Raw genomic sequence first — 24,825 nt, 5'->3', positions numbered from 1 at the left:
AATGGCTGCCCAGATGTACTAGGCGCCATAATATCACGCACCTCCCGGGCGGGAGACGCAGGTACTGACACGTGAGGCGAGTTAGACGGCATAACTCTCCCCTCGCTGTTTGGTGAAATTTGTTCAATTTGTACAGATTGGCTTTTATTTAAAGTAGCATCAATACAGTTAGTACATAAATTTCTATTGGGCTCCACCTTGGCATTGGAACAAATGACACAGGTATCTTCCTCTGAATCAGACATGTTTAACACACTAGCAATAAACATGCAACTTGGTTACAATCTTATTTAACAAAAACGTACTGTGCCTCAAAGAAGCACTAAACGATTAAATGACAGTTGAAATAATGAACTGAAAAAACAGTTATAGCATCACTCTTTAAAAACAACATAACTTGTTAGCAAAGGTTTGTTCCCATTAGTAAAGCAACACTAATTAAATTTTAAACATAAAAATCACAGAGCAACGTTTTAAAACACAGTCACTATATAAATCTCACAGCTCTGCTGAGAGAATCTACTTCCCTTCCAAGAAGTTTGAAGACCCCTGAGTTCTGTTAGAGATGAACCGGATCATGCAGAAAATATAAGTGTAACTGACTGGAAATTTTTGATGCGTAGCAAAGAGCGCCAAAAACGGCCCCTCCCCCTCACATACAGCAGTGAGAGAGAAACGAAACTGTCATAATCAAAACAAGCAAACTGCCAAGTGGAAAAATAATGCCCAAATATTTATTCACTCAGTACCTCAGAAATGCAAACGATTCTACATTCCAGCAAAAACGTTTAACATGAATTAAATACCTATTAAAAGGTTTAATGTATTTTTACAGAGTAATTCCGGTGAAATACCATCCCCAGAACACTGAAGTGTAGAGTATACATACATTCATTATAACGGTATAGCAGGATTTTCTCATCAATTCCATTCAGAAAATAAAAACTGCTACATACCTCAATGCAGATTCAACTGCCCGCTGTCCCCTGATCTGAAGCTTTTACCTCCCTCAGATGGCCGAGAAACAGCAATATGATCTTAACTACTCCGGTTAAAATCATAAGAAAAACTCTGGTAGATTCTTCTTCAAACTCTGCCAGAGAAGTAATAACACGCTCCGGTGCTATTGTAAAATAACAAACTTTTGATTGAAGTTATAAAAACTAAGTATAATCACCATAGTCCTCTCACACCTCCTATCTAGTCTTTGGGTGCAAGAGAATGACTGGAGGTGACGTAGAGGGGAGGAGCTATATAGCAACTCTGCTGGGTGAATCCTCTTGCACTTCCTGTAGGGGAGCAGATAATATCCCAGAAGTAATGATGACCCGTGGACTGATCACACATAACAGAAGAAATATATATATATATATATATATATACACATATATACACACACACGACCTGTTGCCATTTAAAATTTTCCATAATTGCCAAGAATACAATTTTTCCACGTATATCAGCAATGCTTATTGTTAAGGGAATGCTCGTTGTTAAGGGGATTACTCGCACTGCTCTACTATCTTTGGCAAAATAAATTATATAGTGTGCACTGCTCAGGGCAGTATGCAGAGGCATAGATACAAGGTAATCACAGAGGTAAAAAGTATATTAATATAACCATGTTGGTTATGCAAAACTGGGGAATGGGTAATAAATAATCCCTTTATCTTTTTAAACAATAAAAATTCTGGTGTAGATCGTCTCTTAATGTCACTTTTAAAAAGGGACAACGAACAGTATATACATTTATAAAGCATAGTATTGTTATTTCCTGCCTCCATCTTAGTTGTTGCAATGTTGAAATCTAGTTTTCACTTAATTTCAGTGCGGACGTTCTTACACACGTGGAACAACTCTCCTTACCTGGAAGAGTCCATAATTAGAAGGGGGTGCATGAAATATATTTAGTGTTTAATGCTACTTTAAGCTAAAGGAAATCGATCAGGGAACTAAAGTATATAGCTCAGGGAATTGAATACCGTAAGCTTGTCCCAAAAACACTTCTTTTAAAAAAATGTGGACCAAATCGGCTTGCATAGTGATAAAGTCACCCCCTAAATATTTTACAAAACAAGGGTAATGTCCTCCAGCACTGGTGATGGGAGTGCAAGCCTGAGGAACTACTGCCAAATCTCCAGATCAATCACTGTATACAGGGAGTGCAGAATTATTAGGCAAATGAGTATTTTGACCACATCATCCTCTTTATACATGTTGTCTTACTCCAAGCTGTATAGGCCCGAAAGCCTACTACCAATTAAGCATATTAGGTGATGTGCATCTCTGTAATGAGAAGGGGTGTGGTCTAATGACATCAACACCCTATATTAGGTGTGCATAATTATTAGGCAACTTCCTTTCCTTTGGCAAAATGGGTCAAAAGAAGGACTTGACAGGCTCAGAAAAGTCAAAAATAGTGAGATATCTTGCAGAGGGATGCAGCACTCGTAAAATTGCAAAGCTTCTGAAGCGTGATCATCGAACAATCAAGCGTTTCATTCAAAATAGTCAACAGGGTCGCAAGAAGCGTGTGGAAAAACCAAGGCGCAAAATAACTGCCCATGAACTGAGAAAAGTCAAGCGTGCAGCTGCCAAGATGCCACTTGCCACCAGTTTGGCCATATTTCAGAGCTGCAACATCACTGGAGTGCCCAAAAGCACAAGGTGTGCAATACTCAGAGACATGGCCAAGGTAAGAAAGGCTGAAAGATGACCACCACTGAACAAGACACACAAGCTAAAACGTCAAGACTGGGCCAAGAAATATCTCAAGACTGATTTTTCTAAGGTTTTATGGACTGATGAAATGAGAGTGAGTCTTGATGGGCCAGATGGATGGGCCCGTGGCTGGATTGATAAAGGGCAGAGAGCTCCAGTCCGACTCAGACGCCAGCAAGGTGGAGGTGGAGTACTGGTTTGGGCTGGTATCATCAAAGATGAGCTTGTGGGGCCTTTTCGGGTTGAGGATGGAGTCAAGCTCAACTCCCAGTCCTACTGCCAGTTTCTGGAAGACACCTTCTTCAAGCAGTGGTACAGGAAGAAGTCTGCATCCTTCAAGAAAAACATGATTTTCATGCAGGACAATGCTCCATCACACGCGTCCAAGTACTCCACAGCGTGGCTGGCAAGAAAGGGTATAAAAGAAGAAAATCTAATGACATGGCCTCCTTGTTCACCTGATCTGAACCCCATTGAGAACCTGTGGTCCATCATCAAATGTGAGATTTACAAGGAGGGAAAACAGTACACCTCTCTGAACAGTGTCTGGGAGACTGTGGTTGCTGCTGCACGCAATGTTGATGGTGAACAGATCAAAACACTGACAGAATCCATGGATGGCAGGCTTTTGAGTGTCCTTGCAAAGAAAGGTGGCTATATTGGTCACTGATTTTTTTTTGTTTTGTTTTTGAATGTCAGAAATGTATATTTGTGAATGTTGAGATGTTATATTGGTTTCACTGGTAAAAATAAATAATTGAAATGGGTATATATTTGTTTTTTGTTAAGTTGCCTAATAATTATGCACAGTAATAGTCACCTGCACACACAGATATCCCCCTAAAATAGCTATAACTAAAAACAAACTAAAAACTACTTCCAAAACTATTCAGCTTTGATATTGAGTTTTTGGGTTCATTGAGAACATGGTTGTTGTTCAATAATAAAATTAATCCTCAAAAATACAACTTGCCTAATAATTCTGCACTCCCTGTAGAAAAAATTCAAGCAGCACATCCACTTATAAACAAATTTCTGCTTTTATTGTACCAAGACACAAAAATCCATTAACCCCTAAATATTTTGTAATTTATACACAAGTAATAATTTTCTTATTACCTTAGATCTGTTTGCTCGCATGTTAAAGGGACAGTCAAAATAAGAGTTTTAGAATTCATAAAATTAAGATTGTATGCTCTATCCAAATCATGAAATAGGGACACGATACTCAATTTCTTTGTTTTCTATACCTAAACATGCTTCAAAATGTGCTTTGTTAATTAATGTCTTTAGAGCTGGAAACGTCACCTCATTGGTAAAGAGCGCTGTGCCGTGGGTGGCCAGAGGCTCTGAATTTAGTGAGCTGCCTTTGGCACAGACAGAGTTAAGCACTTTTTTTTTTTTTTTTTTTTTAATAAGTGATAACTGAATCTACAGTTTTTGTTTAAGGATGGTAAATCCTAGCGATTTTTTAAATGCTCAGATTTACCATTACTTTAAATAATCTGTTTTCCCCATCAGTCAGTCAGCAATAAACTCCCAGGGCCCAGATGTACATGCATTTCCCGTTAGTTTCACCTTTGCATTTAACAAGCTTTTACTTAAAGGGACATGAAACCCAAAAAATGTTTTTCATGATTCAGATAGAGAATACAATTTTAAACAATATCCAAATCTACTTCTATTTAATTTGCTTCCTTCTCTTGTTATCCTTTGCTGAATGATTTATCTAGGCAAGTTTAGGAGTAGCAGAGAACCTAGGTTTTAGCTGTTGATTGGTGGCTGCGCATATATATATATATATATATATATATATATATATATATATATATATATATATATATATATAATCTCGATTGTGATTGGCTCACTGTGTTCAGTTAGAAACAATTAGTGCATTGCTGCTCCTTCAACAAATGATACCAAGAGAATGAAACAGATTAGATAATGGAAGTAAATTAGAAAAACTGTACTCTCTATTTGAATCATGAAAACGAAATTTATGCTTACCTGATAAATGTATTTATTTATTGACGCGGTGAGTCCACGGATGATCTCTAATTACTATTGGGAATATCACTCCTGGCCAGCAGGAGGAGGCAAAGAGCACCACAGCAAAGCTGTTAAATATCACCTCCCTTCGCTCCCACCCCAGTCAATCGACCGAAGGAAAAAGAGAGAAAGGAAGTAACACAAGGTGCAGAGAGGTGCCTGAGGTTTACAAAACAAAAAGACTGTCTGATATAAAAAGGGCGGGCCGTGGACTCACCGTGTCAAGAAAGAAACATAATTTATGTAAGAACTTACCTGATAAATTCATTTCTTTCATATTAGCAAGAGTCCATGAGCTAGTGACGTATGGGATATACATTCCTACCAGGAGGGGCAAAGTTTCCCAAACCTCAAAATGCCTATAAATACACCCCTCACCACACCCACAATTCAGTTTAACGAATAGCCAAGAAGTGGGGTGATAAAAAAGTGCGAAAGCATATAAAATAAGGAATTGGAATAATTGTGCTTTATACAAAATCATAACCACCACAAAAAAAGGGCGGGCCTCATGGACTCTTGCTAATATGAAAGAAATGAATTTATCAGGTAAGTTCTTACATAAATTATGTTTTCTTTCATGTAATTAGCAAGAGTCCATGAGCTAGTGACGTATGGGATAATGACTACCCAAGATGTGGATCTTTCCACACAAGAGTCACTAGAGAGGGAGGGATAAAATAAAGACAGCCAATTCCTGCTGAAAATAATCCACACCCAAAATAAAGTTTAACGAAAAACATAAGCAGAAGATTCAAACTGAAACCGCTGCCTGAAGTACTTTTCTACCAAAAACTGCTTCAGAAGAAGAAAATACATCAAAATGGTAGAATTTAGTAAAAGTATGCAAAGAGGACCAAGTTGCTGCTTTGCAGATCTGGTCAACCGAAGCTTCATTCCTAAACGCCCAGGAAGTAGATACTGACCTAGTAGAATGAGCTGTAATTCTCTGAGGCGGAATTTTACCCGACTCAACATAGGCAAGATGAATTAAAGATTTCAACCAAGATGCCAAAGAAATGGCAGAAGCTTTCTGGCCTTTTCTAGAACCGGAAAAGATAACAAATAGACTAGAAGTCTTACGGAAAGATTTCGTAGCTTCAACATAATATTTCAAAGCTCTAACAACATCCAAAGAATGCAACGATTTCTCCTTAGAATTCTTAGGATTAGGACATAATGAAGGAACCACAATTTCTCTACTAATGTTGTTGGAATTCACAACTTTAGGTAAAAATTCAAAAGAAGTACGCAACACCGCCTTATCCTGATGAAAAATCAGAAAAGGAGACTCACAAGAAAGAGCAGATAATTCAGAAACTCTTCTGGCAGAAGAGATGGCCAAAAGGAACAAAACTTTCCAAGAAAGTAATTTAATGTCCAATGAATGCATAGATTCAAACGGAGGAGCTTGAAGAGCTCCCAGAACCAAATTCAAACTCCAAGGAGGAGAAATTGACTTAATGACAGGTTTTATACGAACCAAAGCTTGTACAAAACAATGAATATCAGGAAGAATAGCAATCTTTCTGTGAAAAAGAACAGAAAGAGCAGAGATTTGTCCTTTCAAAGAACTTGCGGACAAACCCTTATCTAAACCATCCTGAAGAAACTGTAAAATTCTCGGTATTCTAAAAGAATGCCAAGAAAAATGATGAGAAAGACACCAAGAAATAAAAGTCTTCCAGACTCTATAATATATCTCTCGAGATACAGATTTACGAGCCTGTAACATAGTATTAATCACGGAGTCAGAGAAACCTCTTTGACCAAGAATCAAGCGTTCAATCTCCATACCTTTAAATTTAAGGATTTCAGATCCTGATGGAAAAAAGGACCTTGTGACAGAAGGTCTGGTCTTAACGGAAGAGTCCACGGTTGGCAAGAGGCCATCCGGACAAGATCCGCATACCAAAACCTGTGAGGCCATGCTGGAGCTACCAGCAGAACAAACGAGCATTCCTTCAGAATCTTGGAGATTACTCTTGGAAGAAGAACTAGAGGCGGAAAGATATAGGCAGGATGATACTTCCAAGGAAGTGATAATGCATCCACTGCCTCCGCCTGAGGATCCCGGGATCTGGACAGATACCTGGGAAGTTTCTTGTTTAGATGGGACGCCATCAGATCTATTTCTGGAAGTTCCCACATTTGAACAATCTGAAGAAATACCTCTGGGTGAAGAGACCATTCGCCCGGATGCAACGTTTGGCGACTGAGATAATCCGCTTCCCAATTGTCTACACCTGGGATATGAACCGCAGAGATTAGACAGGAGCTGGATTCCGCCCAAACCAAAATTCGAGATACTTCTTTCATAGCCAGAGGACTGTGAGTCCCTCCTTGATGATTGATGTATGCCACAGTTGTGACATTGTCTGTCTGAAAACAAATGAACGATTCTCTCTTCAGAAGAGGCCAAAACTGAAGAGCTCTGAAAATTGCACGGAGTTCCAAGATATTGATAGGTAATCTCACCTCCTGAGATTCCCAAACTCCCTGTGCCGTCAGAGATCCCCACACAGCTCCCCAACCCGTGAGACTTGCATCTGTTGAAATTACAGTCCAGGTCGGAAGCACAAAAGAAGCCCCCTGAATTAAACGATGGTGATCTGTCCACCATGTTAGAGAGTGTCGAACAATCGGTTTTAAAGATATTGTTTGAGATATCTTCGTGTAATCCTTGCACCATTGCTTCAGCATACAGAGCTGAAGAGGTCGCATGTGAAAACGAGCAAAGGGGATCGCGTCCGATGCAGCAGTCATAAGACCTAGAATTTCCATGCATAAGGCTACCGAAGGGAATGATTGTGACTGAAGGTTTCGACAAGCTGCAATCAATTTTAGACATCTCTTGTCTGTTAAAGACAGAGTCATGGACACTGAATCCATCTGGAAACCCAGAAAGGTTACCCTTGTCTGAGGAATCAAAGAACTTTTTGGTAAATTGATCCTCCAACCATGATCTTGAAGAAACAACACAAGTCGATTCGTATGAGATTCTGCTAAATGTAAAGACTGAGCAAGTACCAAGATATCGTCCAAATAAGGAAATACCACAATACCCTGTTCTCTGATTACAGACAGAAGGGCACCGAGAACCTTTGTAAAAATTCTTGGAGCTGTAGCTAGGCCAAACGGCAGAGCCACAAACTGGTAATGCTTGTCCAGAAAAGAGAATCTCAGGAACTAAAAATGATCTGGATGAATCGGAATATGCAGATATGCATCCTGTAAATCTATTGTGGACATATAATTCCCTTGCTGAACAAAAGGCAAGATAGTCCTTACAGTTACCATTTTGAACGTTGGTATCCTTACATAACGATTCAATATTTTTAGATCCAGAACTGGTCTGAAGGAATTCTCCTTCTCTGGTACAATGAAGAGATTTGAATAAAACCCATCCCCTGTTCCTGAACTGGAACTGGCATAATTACTCCAGTCAACTCTAGATCTGAAACACATTTCAGAAATGCTTGAGCTTTTACTGGATTTACTGGGACACGGGAAAGAAAAAATCTCTTTGCAGGAGGTCTCATCTTGAAACCAATTCTGTACCCTTCTGAAACAATGTTCTGAATCCAAAGATTGTGAACAGAATTGATCCAAATTTCCTTGAAAAAAACGTAACCTGCCCCCTACCAGCTGAGCTGGAATGAGGGCCGCACCTTCATGTGGACTTAGAAGCAGGCTTTGCCTTTCTAGCTGGCTTGGATTTATTCCAGACTGGAGAAGGTTTCCAAACTGAAACTGCTCCTGAGGATGAAGGATCAGGCTTTTGTTCTTTGTTGAAACGAAAGGAACGAAAACGATTATTAGCTCTGCTTTTACCTTTAGATTTTTTATCCTGTGGTAAAAAAGTTCCTTTCCCACCAGTAACAGTTGAAATGATGGAATCCAACTGAGAACCAAATAATTTGTTACCCTGGAAAGAAATAGAAAGTAAAGTTGATTTAGAAGCCATATCAGCATTCCAAGTTTTAAGCCATAAAGCTCTTCTAGCTAAAATAGCTAGAGACATAAACCTGACATCAACTCTGATAATATCAAAAATGGCATCACAGATAAAATTATTAGCATGCTGAAGAAGAATAATAATGTCATGAGAATCACGATGTGTTACTTGTTGCGCTAAAGTTTCCAACCAAAAAGTTGAAGCTGCAGCAACATCAGCCAAAGATATAGCAGGTCTAAGAAGATTACCTGAACACAGATAAGCTTTTCTTAGAAAGGACTCAATTTTCCTATCTAGAGGATCCTTAAACGAAGTACCATCTGACGTAGGAATAGTAGTACGTTTAGCAAGGGTAGAAATAGCCCCATCAACTTTAGGGATTTTGTCCCAAAATTCTAATCTGTCAGACGGCACAGGATATAAATGCTTAAAACGTTTAGAAGGAGTAAATGAATTACCCAATTTATCCCATTCTTTGGAAATTACTGCAGAAATAGCATTAGGAACAGGAAAAACTTCTGGAATAACCACAGGAGCTTTAAATACCTTATCCAAACGTTTAGAATTAGTATCAAGAGGACCAGAATCCTCTATTTCTAAAGCAATTAGAACTTCTTTAAGTAAAGAACGAATAAATTCCATTTTAAATAAATATGAAGATTTATCAGCATCAACCTCAGAGACAGAATCCTCTGAACCAGAGGAGTCATCAGAATCAGAATGATGATGTTCATTTAAAAATTCATCTGTAGGGAGAGAAGTTTTAAAAGATTTTTTACGTTTACTAGAAGGAGAAATAACAGACATAGCCTTCTTTATGGATTCAGAAACAAAATCTCTTATATTATCAGGAACATTCTGCACCTTAGATGTTGAGGGAACTGCAACAGGCAATGGTACTTTACTAAAGGAAATATTATCTGCTTTAACAAGTTTGTCATGACAATCAATACAAACAACAGCTGGAGAAATAGCTACCAAAAGTTTACAGCAGATACACTTAGCTTTGGTAGATTCAGCACTTGACAGCGATTTTCCTGTAGTATCTTCTGACTCAGATGCAACGTGAGACATCTTGCAATATGTAAGAGAAAAAACAACATATATATAAAGCAAAATTGATCAAATTCCTTAAATGACAGTTTCAGGAATGGGAAAAAATGCCAAAGAACAAGCTTCTAGCAACCAGAAGCAATAAAAAAAGAGACTTAAATAATGTGGAGACAAAAGCGACGCCCATATTTTTTCGCGCCAAATAAGACGCCCACATTATTTGGCGCCTAAATGCTTTTTGGCGCCAAAAATGACGCCACAACCGGAACGCCGACATTTTTGGCGCGAAATAACGTCAAAAAAATGACGCAACTTCCGGCGACACGTATGACGCCGGAAACGGAAATAGAATTTTTGCGCCAAAAAAGTCCGCGCCAAGAATGACGCAATAAAATGAAGCATTTTCAGCCCCCGCGAGCCTAACAGCCCACAGGGAAGAGTCAAATTTTTGAAGGTAAGAAAAAATGGTTAAATCAAAATGCATTATCCCAAATATGAAACTGACTGTCTGAAAATAAGGAAAGTTGAACATTCTGAGTCAAGGCAAATAAATGTTTGAATACATATATTTAGAACTTTATAAACAAAGTGCCCAACCATAGCTTGGAGTGTCACAGAAAATAAGACTTACTTACCCCAGGACACTCATCTACATATAGCAGATAGCCAAACCAGTACTGAAACGAGAATCAGCAGAGGTAATGGTATATATAAGAGTATATCGTCGATCTGAAAAGGGAGGTAAGAGATGAATCTCTACGACCGATAACAGAGAACCTATGAAATAGACCCCGTAGAAGGAGATCACTGCATTCAAATAGGCAATATTCTCCTCACATCCCTCTGACATTCACTGCACGCTGAGAGGAAAACCGGGCTCCAACTTGCTGCGGAGCGCATATCAACGTAGAATCTAGCACAAACTTACTTCACCACCTCCATCGGAGGCAAAGTTTGTAAAACTGAATTGTGGGTGTGGTGAGGGGTGTATTTATAGGCATTTTGAGGTTTGGGAAACTTTGCCCCTCCTGGTAGGAATGTATATCCCATACGTCACTAGCTCATGGACTCTTGCTAATTACATGAAAGAAAATAAGTTTATCAGGTAAGCATGAATTTAGTTGTTTATCTAATGACACAGTGAGTCCCCGGATCATCTCTAATTACTTTTGGGAATCAATACCCAACCTAGAGGACACAGATGAGAAGGAAGAAACAAGACAGGGAACCTAAACAGAAGGCACCACTACTTGAAGAACCCTTTCTCTCAAAAGAAGCATCAGCCGAGGCAAAAGTATCAAATTTATAGAATTTTGAAAAAGTGTGTAGAGAGGACCAAGTTGCAGCCTTGCAAATCTGTTCCATAGAAGCTTCCTTTTTGTATGCCCAGGAAGAGGAAACAGCCCTTGTGGAATGAGTCATGATTTTCTCAGGGGGCTGTTATCCAGCAGTTTCATAGGCCAAACGAATTATACTCATCAGCCACAGAGAAAGACGTAGCAGTAGCTTTCTGACCCTTGCGTCTCCCAGAGAAAAGTACAAACAAGGAAGAGGACTGGCAAAAATCTTTGGTCTCCTGCAAATAGCACTTCAATGCACGTACCACATCCAGATTGTGAGTAAATTCTCTTTATGAGAAGAAGGGTTAGGACACAAGAAGGAACAATGATTTCCTAGTTATTACTATCTGAAACCACTTTCGGAAGGAAACCTAACTTAGTACGCAGAACTACCTTATCCGAATGAAAAACAAGGTAAGGGGATTCCCACTGCAACGCCGAGAGTTCAGAAACTCTTTGAGAAGAAGAAATTGCAACAAGAAACAAAACTTTCCAAGATAACATTTTAATGTCTAAGGAATGCATAGGCTCAAACGGAGCTTGCTGAAGAACTTTAAGAACAAGGTTAAGACTCCAGGCTACAAGACTCAAGGTTAAGACTCCAGAGGCTACACCTAGAGTAGCCTCTGGATTCACACCAATACAGATATTTATGCCATATCTTATAGTAAATGTTACTGGTAACAGGCTTACGAGCCTGAATCATGGTCTTAAAGACAGACTCAGAAAACCCACGCTTAGAAAAAAAATTAAGCGTTCAATCTCCAAGCAGTCAGCTTCAGAGATTTGGATGAAGGAAGGGTCCTTGAAGTAGAAGGTCTTTCCTCAATGGATGTCTCCAAGGTGGGAGAGATGACATCTCCACTAGGTCTGCATACCAGATCCTGCAAAGTCACGCAGGTGCAATGAGGATCACCGACGCCTTCTCCTGCTTGAGTCGAGCAATGACCCGAGGAAGGAGAGTGAACGGAGGAAACCGGTATGCTAGACAAATTCCAAGGAACCACCAGAGCATCTATCAGTACAGCCTGAGGATCCCTTGACCTCGACCCATACCTCTGGAGCTTGATATTCTGATGAGACGCCATGAGATCCTGCTCCAGCTGCGCCCATTTGAGGATCAAGCTGGAAAATACTTCTGGATGAAAAGTCTGTCTGCTCAGAAAAATCCACTTCCCAATTGTCCACTCCTGGGATGTGAATCACAGACAGGCAGCAGTTGTGGGTCTCCGCCCACTGAATAATCTTGGTTACCTCTGTCATGGACAAGGAACTCCGAGTTCCTCCCTGATGATTGATGTAAGCCACAAAAGTTATGTTGTCCGACTGGAACCTGATAAACCGGGCTGAAGCTAACTGAAGCTAGGCTAGGCGAGCAGTGAAGATTGCTATCTACCCTGGGATGTTTATGGGGAGACCTGACTCCTCCCGAGTCCATACACCCTGAGCCTTTAACGAGCCCCAGACTGCTCCCCATCCCAGCAGGCTTGCATCCGTGGTCACGATCACCCAGGTAAGCCTGCAGAAGCAGGTACCCTGGGAGAGATGTTTCTGAGACAACCACCATGGAAGAGAATCTCCTGTTGCCTGATCCAGTTCTAATTGCGGAGACAGATCCGCATAATCCCTGTTCCATTGATTGAGCATGCATAACTGCAGAGGTCTGAGATGGAGCCAAGCAAACGGAATGATGTCCATGGCAGACACCATCAGACCAATTACCTCCATACATTGGGCCACAGCCGAGGAGAGGACTGAAGGGCAAGACAAGAGTTGAAGATCTTTGTTTTTCTGATCTCTCTGTCAGAAAAAATTTCATTGATAATCTATTATGGTTCCCAAGAACACCACCCTTGTGGCTGGAATTAAGGAACTCTTTCCCAAATTCACCTTCCATCCGTGAGAGTGCAGAAAAGATAACATCTCCGTGTGGGAGCTTGCCTGTTGAAAAGATGGCACATGAACGAGAATGTCGTCCAGATAAGGCGCCACTGCAATGCCCTGCAACGGAAGTACCGCCAACAATGCTCCCAGAAAATCCTGGGAGCTGTGGCAAGGCCAAATGGAAGTGTTTGTCCAAAAACACGAACCTTAGAAACTTGTGATGGTCCCTGTGAATGGGAATGTGCAGGTATGCATTCTTTAAATCTACTGTTGTCATGAATTGACCCTCTTGAATCAAGGGAAGAATGGAACAAATCATTTCCATCTTGAAGGAAGGTACTCTGAGAAACTTGTTTAGACTCTTGAGGTCTAGAATTGGTCTGAAGGTTCCCTCTTTTTTAGGAACCAGGAACAGATTGGAATAGAATCTCAGGCCCTGTTCCTGCATTGGAACAGGAACTAATCACTCCCAGGTTGGATAGATTGTGTACACAATGTAAGAATGCCTCTCTCTTTATCTGGTCTACAGATAACCTTGAGCGAAGGAACCTGCCCCTGGGAGGATAAGCCTTGAATTCCAGTTTGTATCCCTGGGACACAATGTCCACTGTCCAGGGATCCGGAACACCCCAAACCCATGCCTGACCGAAAAGAGAAAGTCTGCCCCCAACAAGATCCGCTCCTGGACTGGGGGCAGACCCTTCATGCTGATTTTGAATCACTAACGAGTTTCTTGGATTGCTTCCCCTTTTTCCAAGACTGATTGGGCTTCCAGGAGGACTTAGACTGTTCCTGCTTGGAAGAGGGGGGGAAGGCTTACCCTTAAAGTTTTGAAAGGAACGAAAATGACTCTGATGTCCTTTCTGCTTGTTCCTCTTATCCTGGGTGAGGAAGTGCCCCTTTCCTCCCGTAATATCTGAAATGATTTCAGCCAACCCCAGCCCAAACAAGGTCTTACCCTTGTAAGGAATTGCCAAGAGCTTAGACTTAGATGACACATCCGCAGATCAGAATTTTACCCATAAGGCTCTACGAGCCAAAACAGCAAAGCCAGAAATCTTTGCTCCCAACTTTAGGACTTGTAAAGAAGCATCCGTGATAAAGGAATTGGCCAACTTAATAGCCTTGATCCTGTCCTGGATCTCTTCAAGTGGGAGTATCCATCTGAATAGAGTCAGATAACGCATCAAACCAGAAAGCTGCCGCGCTGGTGATGGTAGCAATACACACCGCAGGTTGCCATTGTAAACCCTGGTGTACGTACATCTTTTTAAGTAATCCTTCCAACTTCTTATCCATGGGATCCTTAAAAGAACAGCTATCATCTATGGGAATAGTGGTTCTCTTAGCCAAGGTGAAAATTGCCCCTTCTACCTTGGGGACCGTTTGCCAAGACTCCTTTATAGAGTCAGCTATTGGAAACATCTTCTTAAAAATTGGGGACGGAGAAAACGGGATACCAGGTCTCTCCCATTCCCGTGCAATAATCTCTGCCCGGTCTGGTACCGGAAAAACCTCCACCACAGAAGGAACGTCAAAGTATTTGTTTAGCTTACTTGATTTCTTAGAATCGACTACGACAGTCATGTCGGAGTCGTCCAGGGTGGCCAAAACCTCCTTAAGTAACAACCGGAGGTGTTCTAGCTTAAACCTGAAGGATACAACTTCAGTGTCAGCAAAAGGAATTACACCCTCAGATGCTGACGAAGTATCTTCCTCCTCAGACTTCTGAGAGGGAGCATTCGGAATAGCCACGACTGTATCAGAAACCTTACTCACTGATTCTTTAACATTTCCTCTTTTGCGCTTCCCCTGCAACATGGGGAAAGCAGACAGCGCATCAATTACCACAGAGGATCAGGGTTGGCTCTAAGGGGGGGCATTGGGGGGCAATGCCCACCCAAATGGAATGCTGTGCCCCTAATGGCAAAAGAAGTGATTTAAAAAATTTAAAAGTGACTGAACGTCCAGGGTCCCAAATGTCGCATAAACCATTTGCAGCCACTGGACCTTGGAGATCCACCACTTAGGAGGGCCCAGCTAATCTCTTTACTCTCCTCTATTTACATCCAGATAACAAATAAAGTTGCATTTCCCTGCTGGTGCTCTCACAGTTAACCTAGGGCTTGCAATGCCCCTCCTCCTGCTAGCCCACTTACTACGGAGCTGAAGTGAGATGATGACATCATCAGACCTCTGCAGGAAGTGCTGGGAGAAGCTAACAGTCAGTGAGAGGGAAGGCAGAAGTAATTTTGTGAAAACACAGTCGTATAACCAATGTGTGTGAGAGAGTAGTATCCCTTCCCTATTGTGTTTTATATCCTGGCAGCCACAGATAAAGAAGCAAATTGGGAATTCCTTGGTTTCCCCACTGCAGGTCACACAAAACAAGTGTGCATTGTGCCTGCTTTATCTGCAGTGATCAGTGTAAAATGTGTGTCAGATTATAGGTGCTCACATACACACACTTCAAATGTAGCTGTGGGACAATGAGTGAAATAGCCTTATGTTTATTATTTACATGTTTCAAAACATCTCCTATTTGTCCCCAAGGTTGTTTTATTATGTATATATATATTATATACACATACAAACACACACAATACACACACTGTATATATACACATATATATGTGTGTGTGTGTGTGTGTATGTATGTGTGTGTACAGTATATATATATATATATATATATATATATATATATATATATATATATATATATATATATAATTTGTATGTATATACATACTGTATATACTGTGTGTGTGCTGGTAAATATCATTAATAATGTCTGTACAAGTAATGTACTGCTTGACACTCAAACTTATTGTCACATAAAAGCTTATTTGATCATTAGTAGGGTCATTGGTAGAGCTACACATGCAAACAGTATCCACTGGCGGTGTCATATGTGGGAGACATTCCTGAGATATGACAAATGTAACCCCTGCACTGCCATAAATCTGGTAAATGTAACTGCTGCGGCACTGCGAGACATCTTATAAATGTAACCCCTACACTCCTTGAGATATGACACATGTAACCGCTGCACTTCCAGAAATATAAACAAATCTAACTCCTGCACAGCCAGAGATCTGATAAATGTAACCACTGGACTGCCAAAGTAGGTCTGCTCTTATTTTGACTCTCATACATGCTTTTTAAATGCGTGCCCCCTCGTGAAAAAAAAAATGCCCCCCCATTTCATTCGTTCTGGAGCCGACCCTGCAGAGGATATGTGGGTAGCAATATCTTGCAAAGTAACTCCAACCAGAATGTAAGAGGAAACACAGGGCACTGCATGTGTGGACGATAAGGTTTGGGACACTTGAGGAGAAATTGCAGCAGGTCTTGAACAGGAGACACCTGAACAACCTCCACCTTAGATAAGTATCAAAAAGTCTTTCCCTGTAATGTAGTGTTCTCTCAATACATGAGGAACAAAAAGGGATTGGTGGTTCCACATTAGCATCAAAACAAAGTACAAGTAACATTTTGCACGGCCTCTTGGTCCATCTTTACCCCACAAATGGACGAAAAAAAACGTTACTGTCCCTTTAAATTTTAAAGTAACTTTTTATTTTCTAGCAGCAGAGCAACGGCTCTATTGAAAACCAGACAGCCTCTACACCTCAGCAAGCTCTGTTGAGGTGCCTACCTGTCCTGCTGGTTTGCCTAGAGTCAATAGTAGTTAAAAATCCGGACTCAATCCAGAGCTGCTTCCACCAGGTATCAGGCGACCACTCCCTCTGAGAATGCAGAGCCGCAACGAAGTACGTCACCCTTCCGGCACTCAGGAAGTGATTAGGAAAAAAAAAGCGTGCAAAAAACTCCCTTGCCGTCTAGAGAAGACCTGCACATCCTGAGCGTACCTTACTGAACTTTCCGGCCGGCATTAACCTCTCTTTGAAAGTAAAGCCGCTGAGAATAATACCAGGCAAAAGGCAACCATTTTGCCAACTTCCCTATTTGGAACACACCGGAGACAAAAAACTAACTGAACCTTAATAAAAAAGGAGTCCTCTCGTCCCCAGTGCCTGCACCAACTGCCTCACATTATCCTATTAACCCATAATAGGATTAATGTATCTAATGTACCATGCAGAGCTAACTGTTAAAGTGCCAATATTTTTTCCTTCATAGAAAAATTAATTTTAGCACTTACCTCAATGTAAATCTGCCTGGCAGCAGGGCAGCTCACTAGGTTTGAGAGGCATCTCCCTCACATGGACCTGTGGAACAAAAGAAAGACTGAGTAATCTTACTCAGTAATTCAGGATAGGGCAGCAACAAACAGAGGCGCAGTGGGGATTATACTCCACAAGTTCCCAATTGCTTGAAGCCACCACCTCTCTACTGAAGAGACTGACATGGACTACGGCTAGACCCCAGAAAGATCAGGGCAAACCTGCCTTGCTTTAAAATAACATACTATTGATTGAAGAAATTTCTTTCAGACACCTAAACTTTACCACCTCCTTGCTTTTAACGTAGGCAAAGAGAATGACTGTAGTTTGTGGGAAGGAAGGTGCAAAGTATATTAAATAAATCATAAAACAGAGTAAAATGTAATTTTTAAACGAGAGAAGAGACAGATGCGCCACATGGCCCAATATTGTTTGATCCACAAAGGTTAAAAGATCAGGTTGTGTTAAATTAGACTCACAATCTTAGGAGCACTCCAGTTAGTGCAATGGGAGCAGTCTGGAATCTATAACAGTCACCCAGCAGACCGACCTCTTGGGGTAAAGATGGATAATCTGTGGTAGAATACAAGAAGACACAAAGGTGCCTATATGGCCTAGTACAGTCTTATACCAAGGAGCAGTAGTATGTGTGGTAAGATATATACTCACAAGAGGTGATGCATCTCCATTGATGCTATGCAGACAGGAAGGGATCAATACAGTCACCCAACTTTACTCACAAAGGTTAAAATCAAGCGACGCGTTTCTCAGCAGCTAGCCGTTTCATCAACCTGATGAAACAGCTAGCTGCTGAGAAACGCGTCGCTTGATTTTAACCTTTGTTAGTAAAGTTTAATACTTTTTTATCTCAAACACTTGCTACTGTGTATTATTCGGATCTATTGGTCCACTGGACCTTTGCTGATTGCCTCCTGTGGAAGCCTTGTCATAGTCTGTTGGGTGACTGTATTGATCCCTTCCTGTCTGAATAGCATCAATGGAGATGCATCACCTCTTGTGAGTATATATCTTACCACACATACTACTGCTCCTTGGTATAAGACTGTACTAGGCCATATAGGCACCTTTGTGTCTTCTTGTATTCTACCACAGATTATCCATCTTTACCCCAAGAGGTCGGTCTGCTGGGTGACTGTTATAGATCCCAGACTGCTCCCATTGCACTAACTGGAGTGCTCCTAAGATTGTGAGTCTAATTTAACACAACCTGATCGTTTAACCTTTGTGGATCAAACAATATTGGGCCATGTGGCGCATCTGTCTCTTCTCTCGTTTATAGATTACCCTCTTGGATCCAGGCCGGGTCCTCTACAGATTGCTGCCTAATATCTCCTCATTCCACCATCCAAAGACTTTCTATTATAGTTTTTTATGTTTATTTGTTTTAATATCTGATCAATAATATATTATGTGATAATAATTTCTCACATTGTGTCTTTTTGGTATACACTATATATATCATCATATACATCACATAGCCTATCGAGTGCTAACTTTTTTATTCCACTCTTAATATATCTATTAAATATATTCATCAAATTATCTAGGGCGCCCCTATCCTATAGACATAAAATGTAATTATGACTGGATGTAGTTAAAAAAAGACAATACTTATTTTTTTTTTTTATAAAATAAAGAGTAGCATTTAAACAGGATTATATTTTTGCCTGATGAAACAAAGCTAAAAACTATAAAAAGGGCATGATGGTCAAAAAAGAAATGTGCATACGAAGCACGTTTGCAGTATATATCTATTAACAAAAATGCTTCTAGTAAAAGTTTCACTATCATACAACCCGTGCACCAACGCTCAAACATCACAAGAGCTCAGAGTCATTGGTGCTTGTATGATGCAAATTAAGTAGTTGCTGACATAGTACAGATTAGTTTCTGGGATGCGAGCATGGGTGTGTGCACAGGGAATTGCAGCATATTTAAGAATGCCACTAAACTATTGATATCTTTAAAATGGACTTAAAACCCAAAAATGTTATTTCATAGAGCATACAATTTAAAACAACTTTAAAATTTATTTCTATGATCAATGTTGCTTCATTGTCTTGGTATCCTTTAAGAAGCAGAAATGCACTATTGAGAGCTAGCTGAGCACATTGGTAAGCCAATGATAAGGTTTATATGCGCAGCCACCAATCAGCAGATAGCTCCCTGCTCCTGAGGTATTCTTTTCAACAAAGGATACCAAAGGAACAAAGAAAATTAGATAATAGAAGTAAATTGGAAAGTTGCTTAGCATTGTATGCTCTATCTGAATCATGAAAGAACATTTTTGGGTTACATGTTCCTTTAACTAGAAGCATATCTGCCGATACAAAAGTATATTTCCAAAATGCTTCTATTCAAAACTGAAATGCATTTATCCTGGTTTAAATTTTACCCAGCGTTCTCCTTTAATTTTGAATACACTACTATTGTGCACTTCCTACTAACCCTCACTGCTTATAGGTACTTCCTACTAAACACCAATGAGCATTAGCAGGAAGTACTTTTCAGCCAATGAGCATTAGCAGGAAGTACTTTTCAGCAAATGAGCATTAGCAGGAAGTACTTTTCAGCCAATGAGCATTAGCAGGAAGTACTTTTCAGCCAATGAGCATTAGCAGGAAGTGCACATTACCCATTGAGGATTAACAGGAATCAAAACTGACAATGGTATTAATTATAACTTAAAAACATTGCACTTTTCTTTTTTAAATGTTAAAGGGACATGATACCCAAATGTTGAAGCACTTGAAAATGACGAAGCATAGCTGTAAAAAGCCAACTAGAAAATATCACCTGACCATCCCTATGTAAAAAAGAAGATATTTTACATCAAAATGTCCTCAGTAGCCACATCCCGTTGTAAAAGTACTTTAAGCAGCCAATCAGAATGCTAGTCCCAGGACTTGCAAGGGAGCCTACATCTAGCATGTGCAGGCACAGTCATGTTATTTCCCTCCTCAGTTTAACTAAGTTTACAGGGAAATGAGATGACAGTAGCTGAAGAATACCTGTTCATAGAGTACTTACTAGTGTGAGCTGAAGAAATTTTGATGTAAAATATCTACCTTTTTTACGAGATGTTCAGGTGATATTTTCTAGTCAGCTTTTTACAGCTTCAATCTTTGGGTATCCTGTTCCTTTAAACGTTTAACTGATGCATTTTCATATGGATGTCAGAAATGTTTGGAGTACATTGTCTATAAGCAAACAACGTATGCTCAAATATAGACTAAAACATTACAAACAAATGCATAAGGAAAATGGAGAAGTGTTAAGAGACATGCAACTTAACATTTTTCTTACATAATCTAGATAGAGCATGCAATTTTAAACAACTTTATTATTTACTTCTATTATCAAATTTTCTTTGTCTTGGTATTATTGTTGAAAAGCAGGGAAGGTAAGCTCAGGAGCGTGCACAGGTCAGTAGCACTATATGGCAGCAGTTTTGCAAGAATGTTATCCATTTGCAAGAGCACTAGATAGCAGCACCCTTTCCTTCCATGTAGTTATTTAGACCAGGGCTCAATAAACCCAGGAGCCTGGGAGCCACTGGCTCCTATCATTTTACCCCTGGCTCCTAACTTTTTGGGTTATTCTCCATATATCTATATACAAATCCAACTGTCTGGCTCCTAAAAATATGCCTGGCTCCCAAATATTCTTACTGGCTTCTAATTTTTAAACAGATTTGTCAAGCACTGATTTAGACACCTATCTAAGTATCTATTTAACAAGCAATTACCATGGGAGTGAAGCAAGTTTGATAATGGAAGTAAATCAGATTTTTTTTTTAAATTGTATGCGTTGTCTGAAACACAAAATAAAATTTTAATTAAACATAATGGTTTTAAATATGGCCATGTAAAAGGATATAAAATCATGCTTAAGTGAATATTCCATACACAATTATTATTGCATGATTGCAAAGATGACCCATGCATGGATTTCTGCGACTAGGAAAGAAAAAAATAAATTCCATACCCCTGTGTTTAATAGATTTGGCGTCGAGACTGAAGATAGACTGCCAGAACTGTCATCCTAATGAGAAAAACAGAATTCAAGCCTTAGTGATAAAGCACAAATGAACAACTGACGCATTTGCTGAATAAAAATTATGTGTGTGCATTATATATTACATATTAAACAAAGATAGAGACATTCCTTAATGTTTTCATTAATCAGTTTAAAATTTTCCTGAATTTTTGCAGTTTTCTAATTTAGAAATCAAAATAATTATTTGGCAAATGGTGTTCTTAAATAACTGATATATTTAAGACTTATTTACATGGATATGAAATTAAAAAAAAAAAAAAAAAAATCATTCATGGATTTAGATAGATCATACAAGTTAAAAAAAAACAATCCAATTTTCTTCTATTATCTAATTTGCTTGATTGTTAAAGGGACAGTCTACACCTTAGTCATCTTAAAGGCTTACCTTAGATTAATTTGCAAATAGCCTCCTGTACCCTTTTCATATCATGCAGCAGGAGCAGTAAAAAAAAAAGTTATTTTAAAATAAATGGTGTTTCTGGCCACTTTAAAATAGCTGCCAAGCTCAGCCCACTGATGACATCATGATCTGGGCTGCATATAGCATCCAATCACAAAAGGCTCACTAGTTGTATTCAACAGGCTGTCAACGTTTTCAGCAGAGTGTGTAGATGCAGCCCAGATCGTGAGGTCATCAGTGGGCTGGGCTTGGGAACCATTTCAAACTGGCCAGAAACACTATTCAATTTAAAATAACTTTTTAAATGGTTTCTGCGGCATGATATAGAAAGGGTGCAGGAGGCTATTTGCTGTTTAATCCAAGGTAAAGCTTTAAGATTACTAATGTGTAGACTGTCCCTTTAATCGCTTATATATTTGTCATAGACCATTAATATGTATGTTTTAAATCAAAACCTTTTTATATGTTAACTGTATCAGTATTAGAAACCAATCAGACTAGTAGGTTCTCATAGGGTTAGGAACCACAGTGCAATTTATTAGTGATTAATGACAGGTGTATGTTTAGTAGCTAGACACCAGATCTATGATTAAATAAGTCATCCTAAAGGCATAAATTCATTAGTCATTCTCAGTTCTTTTATGAATATTTTTTTTGTACTATGTAGTTGCACCACATATTTTAATGTAAACGTGTGAATAAAAAAAAGATACACAAACCAGATTAAACAAAAGAGGAACAGGAGGGTCCTTATGCAAAGAGATTACAATCTACAGAATGGAGGGTGGGGAGACGTTGGATTTGGGGTGACCTGGTATCAAGAAAGGGAGCTTATTATCTATTAAAACACATGCCTAAACAATCTAGGATTTAATGGGAATGATAGGCCAGGGCTTGACAAATGTGTTTAAAATATAACATACCTATAGCAATCTCTCTATATTTGGATCCATCCATCTAATATTTATCATAATATAAAACAAGAAATATATATGTATCAAATAGTTTATACATACACACAAATTATTATATATTATAGACTAACACAATAAAAAACATAATTTATGCTTACCTGATAAATTTATTTCTCTTGTAGTGTAGTCAGTCCACGGGTCATCCATTACTTATGGAATATATCTCTTCCTAACAGGAAGCTGCAAGAGGATCACCCAGCAGAGCTGCTATATAGCTCCTCCCCTCACATGTCATATTCAGTCATTCGACCAAAGCAGACGAGAAAGGAGAAACCATAGGGTGCAGTGGTGACTGGAGTTTAATTAAAATGTAGGTCTGCCTTAAAGACAGGGTGGGCCGTGGACTGACTACACTACAAGAGAAATAAATTTATCAGGTAAGCATAAATTATGTTTTCTCTTGTTAAGTGTAGTCAGTCCACGGGTCATCCATTACTTATGGAATACCAATACCAAAGCTAAAGTACACGGATGAAGGGAGGGACAAGGCAGGAACATTAAACAGAAGGAACAACTGCCTGAAGTACCTTTCTCCCAAAAATAGCCTCCGAAGAAGCAAAAGTGTCAAATTTGTAAAATTTTGAAAAGGTGTGAAGCGAAGACCAAGTCGCAGCCTTGCAAATCTGTTCAACAGAGGCCTCATTTTTAAAGGCCCAGGTGGAAGCCACAGCTCTAGTAGAATGAGCTGTAATCCTTTCAGGAGGCTGCTGTCCAGCAGTCTCATAGTCTAAACGTATTATGCTACGAAGCCAAAAAGAGAGAGAGGTAGCCGAAGCCTTTTGACCTCTTCTCTGTCCAGAGTAAACGACAAACAGGGAAGAAGTTTGACAAAAATCTTTAGTTGCCTGCAAATAGAACTTCAGGGCACGGACTACGTCCAAATTATGCAAAAGTCGTTCCTTCTTTGAAGAAGGATTAGGACACAGTGATGGAACAACAATCTCTTGATTGATATTCCTGTTAGTAACTACCTTAGGTAAGAACCCAGGTTTAGTACGCAGAACTACCTTGTCTGAATGAAAAATCAGATAAGGAGAATCACAATGTAAGGCAGATAACTCAGAGACTCTTCGAGCCGAGGAAATAGCCGTCAAAAACAAAACCTTCCAGGATAACAGCTTGATATCAATGGAATGAAGGGGTTCAAATGGAACGCCTTGAAGAACATTAAGAACTAAGTTTAAGCTCCACGGCGGAGCAACAGTCTTAAACACAGGCTTAATCCTAGTTAAAGCCTGACAAAAAGCCTGAACGTCTGGAACTTCAGCCAGACGTTTGTGTAGAAGAATACACAGAGCAGAAATCTGTCCCTTTAACGAACTAGCAGATAAGCCCTTTTCTAAACCCTCTTGTAGAAAGGACAATATCCTAGGAATCCTAACCTTACTCCATGAGTAACTCTTGGATTCGCACCAATATAAATATTTACGCCATATCTTATGGTAAATTTTTCTGGTAACAGGCTTCCTAGCCTGTATTAAGGTATCAATAACCGACTCAGAGAAGCCACGCTTTGATAGAATCAAGCGTTCAATCTCCATGCAGTCAGCCTCAGAGAAATTAGATTTGGATGTTTGAAAGGACCCTGAATTAGAAGGTCCTGTCTCAGAGGCAGAGACCACGGTGGAGAGGACGACATGTCCACTAGGTCTGCATACCAGGTCCTGCGTGGCCACGCAGGCGCTATCAGAATCACCGAAGCTCTCTCCTGTTTGATCTTGGCAATCAAACGAGGAAGCATCGGGAATGGTGAAAACACATAAGCCATGTTGAAGACCCAAGGGGCTGTCAGAGCATCTATCAGCACCGCTCCCGGGTCCCTGGACCTGGACCCGTAACAAGCAAGCTTTGCGTTCTGGCGAGACGCCATGAGATCCAGATCTGGTTTGCCCCAACCAAGAATCAGTTGAGCAAAGACCTCCGGATGAAGTTCCCACTCCCCCGGATGAAAAGTCTGGCAACTTAGAAAATCCGCCTCCCAGTTCTCTACGCCTGGGATGTAAATCGCTGACAGGTGGCAAGAGTGAGACTCTGCCCAGCGAATTATCTTTGAGACTTCCAACATCGCTAGGGAACTTCTGGTTCCCCCTTGATGGTTGATGTAAGCCACAGTCGTGATGTTGTCCAACTGAAATCTGATGAACCTCAGAGTTGCTAACTGAGGCCAAGCTAGGAG

General features: G+C 39.9%; 1 protein-coding gene across 1 annotated transcript in view; it reads right to left on the bottom strand.

The window, feature by feature from the left end:
* Nucleotides 1–24,825, bottom strand: part of LOC128640089 (TBC1 domain family member 12) — a 483,074-nt gene that overhangs the window by 213,396 nt on the left and 244,853 nt on the right. Inside the window, exon 3 of the mRNA XM_053692423.1 lies at nt 21,204–21,260. Coding sequence (XP_053548398.1) covers nt 21,204–21,260 — 57 coding nt within the window. The remainder of the gene's footprint in view (nt 1–21,203; nt 21,261–24,825) is intronic.

Source organism: Bombina bombina, chromosome 9 (genome assembly GCF_027579735.1).
Source record: "Bombina bombina isolate aBomBom1 chromosome 9, aBomBom1.pri, whole genome shotgun sequence".
Taxonomy (NCBI): Eukaryota; Metazoa; Chordata; class Amphibia; order Anura; family Bombinatoridae; genus Bombina; species Bombina bombina.
The sequence above is the reverse complement of the archived record's forward strand: the minus strand, read 5'-3'. Positions and strand labels throughout refer to the sequence as shown.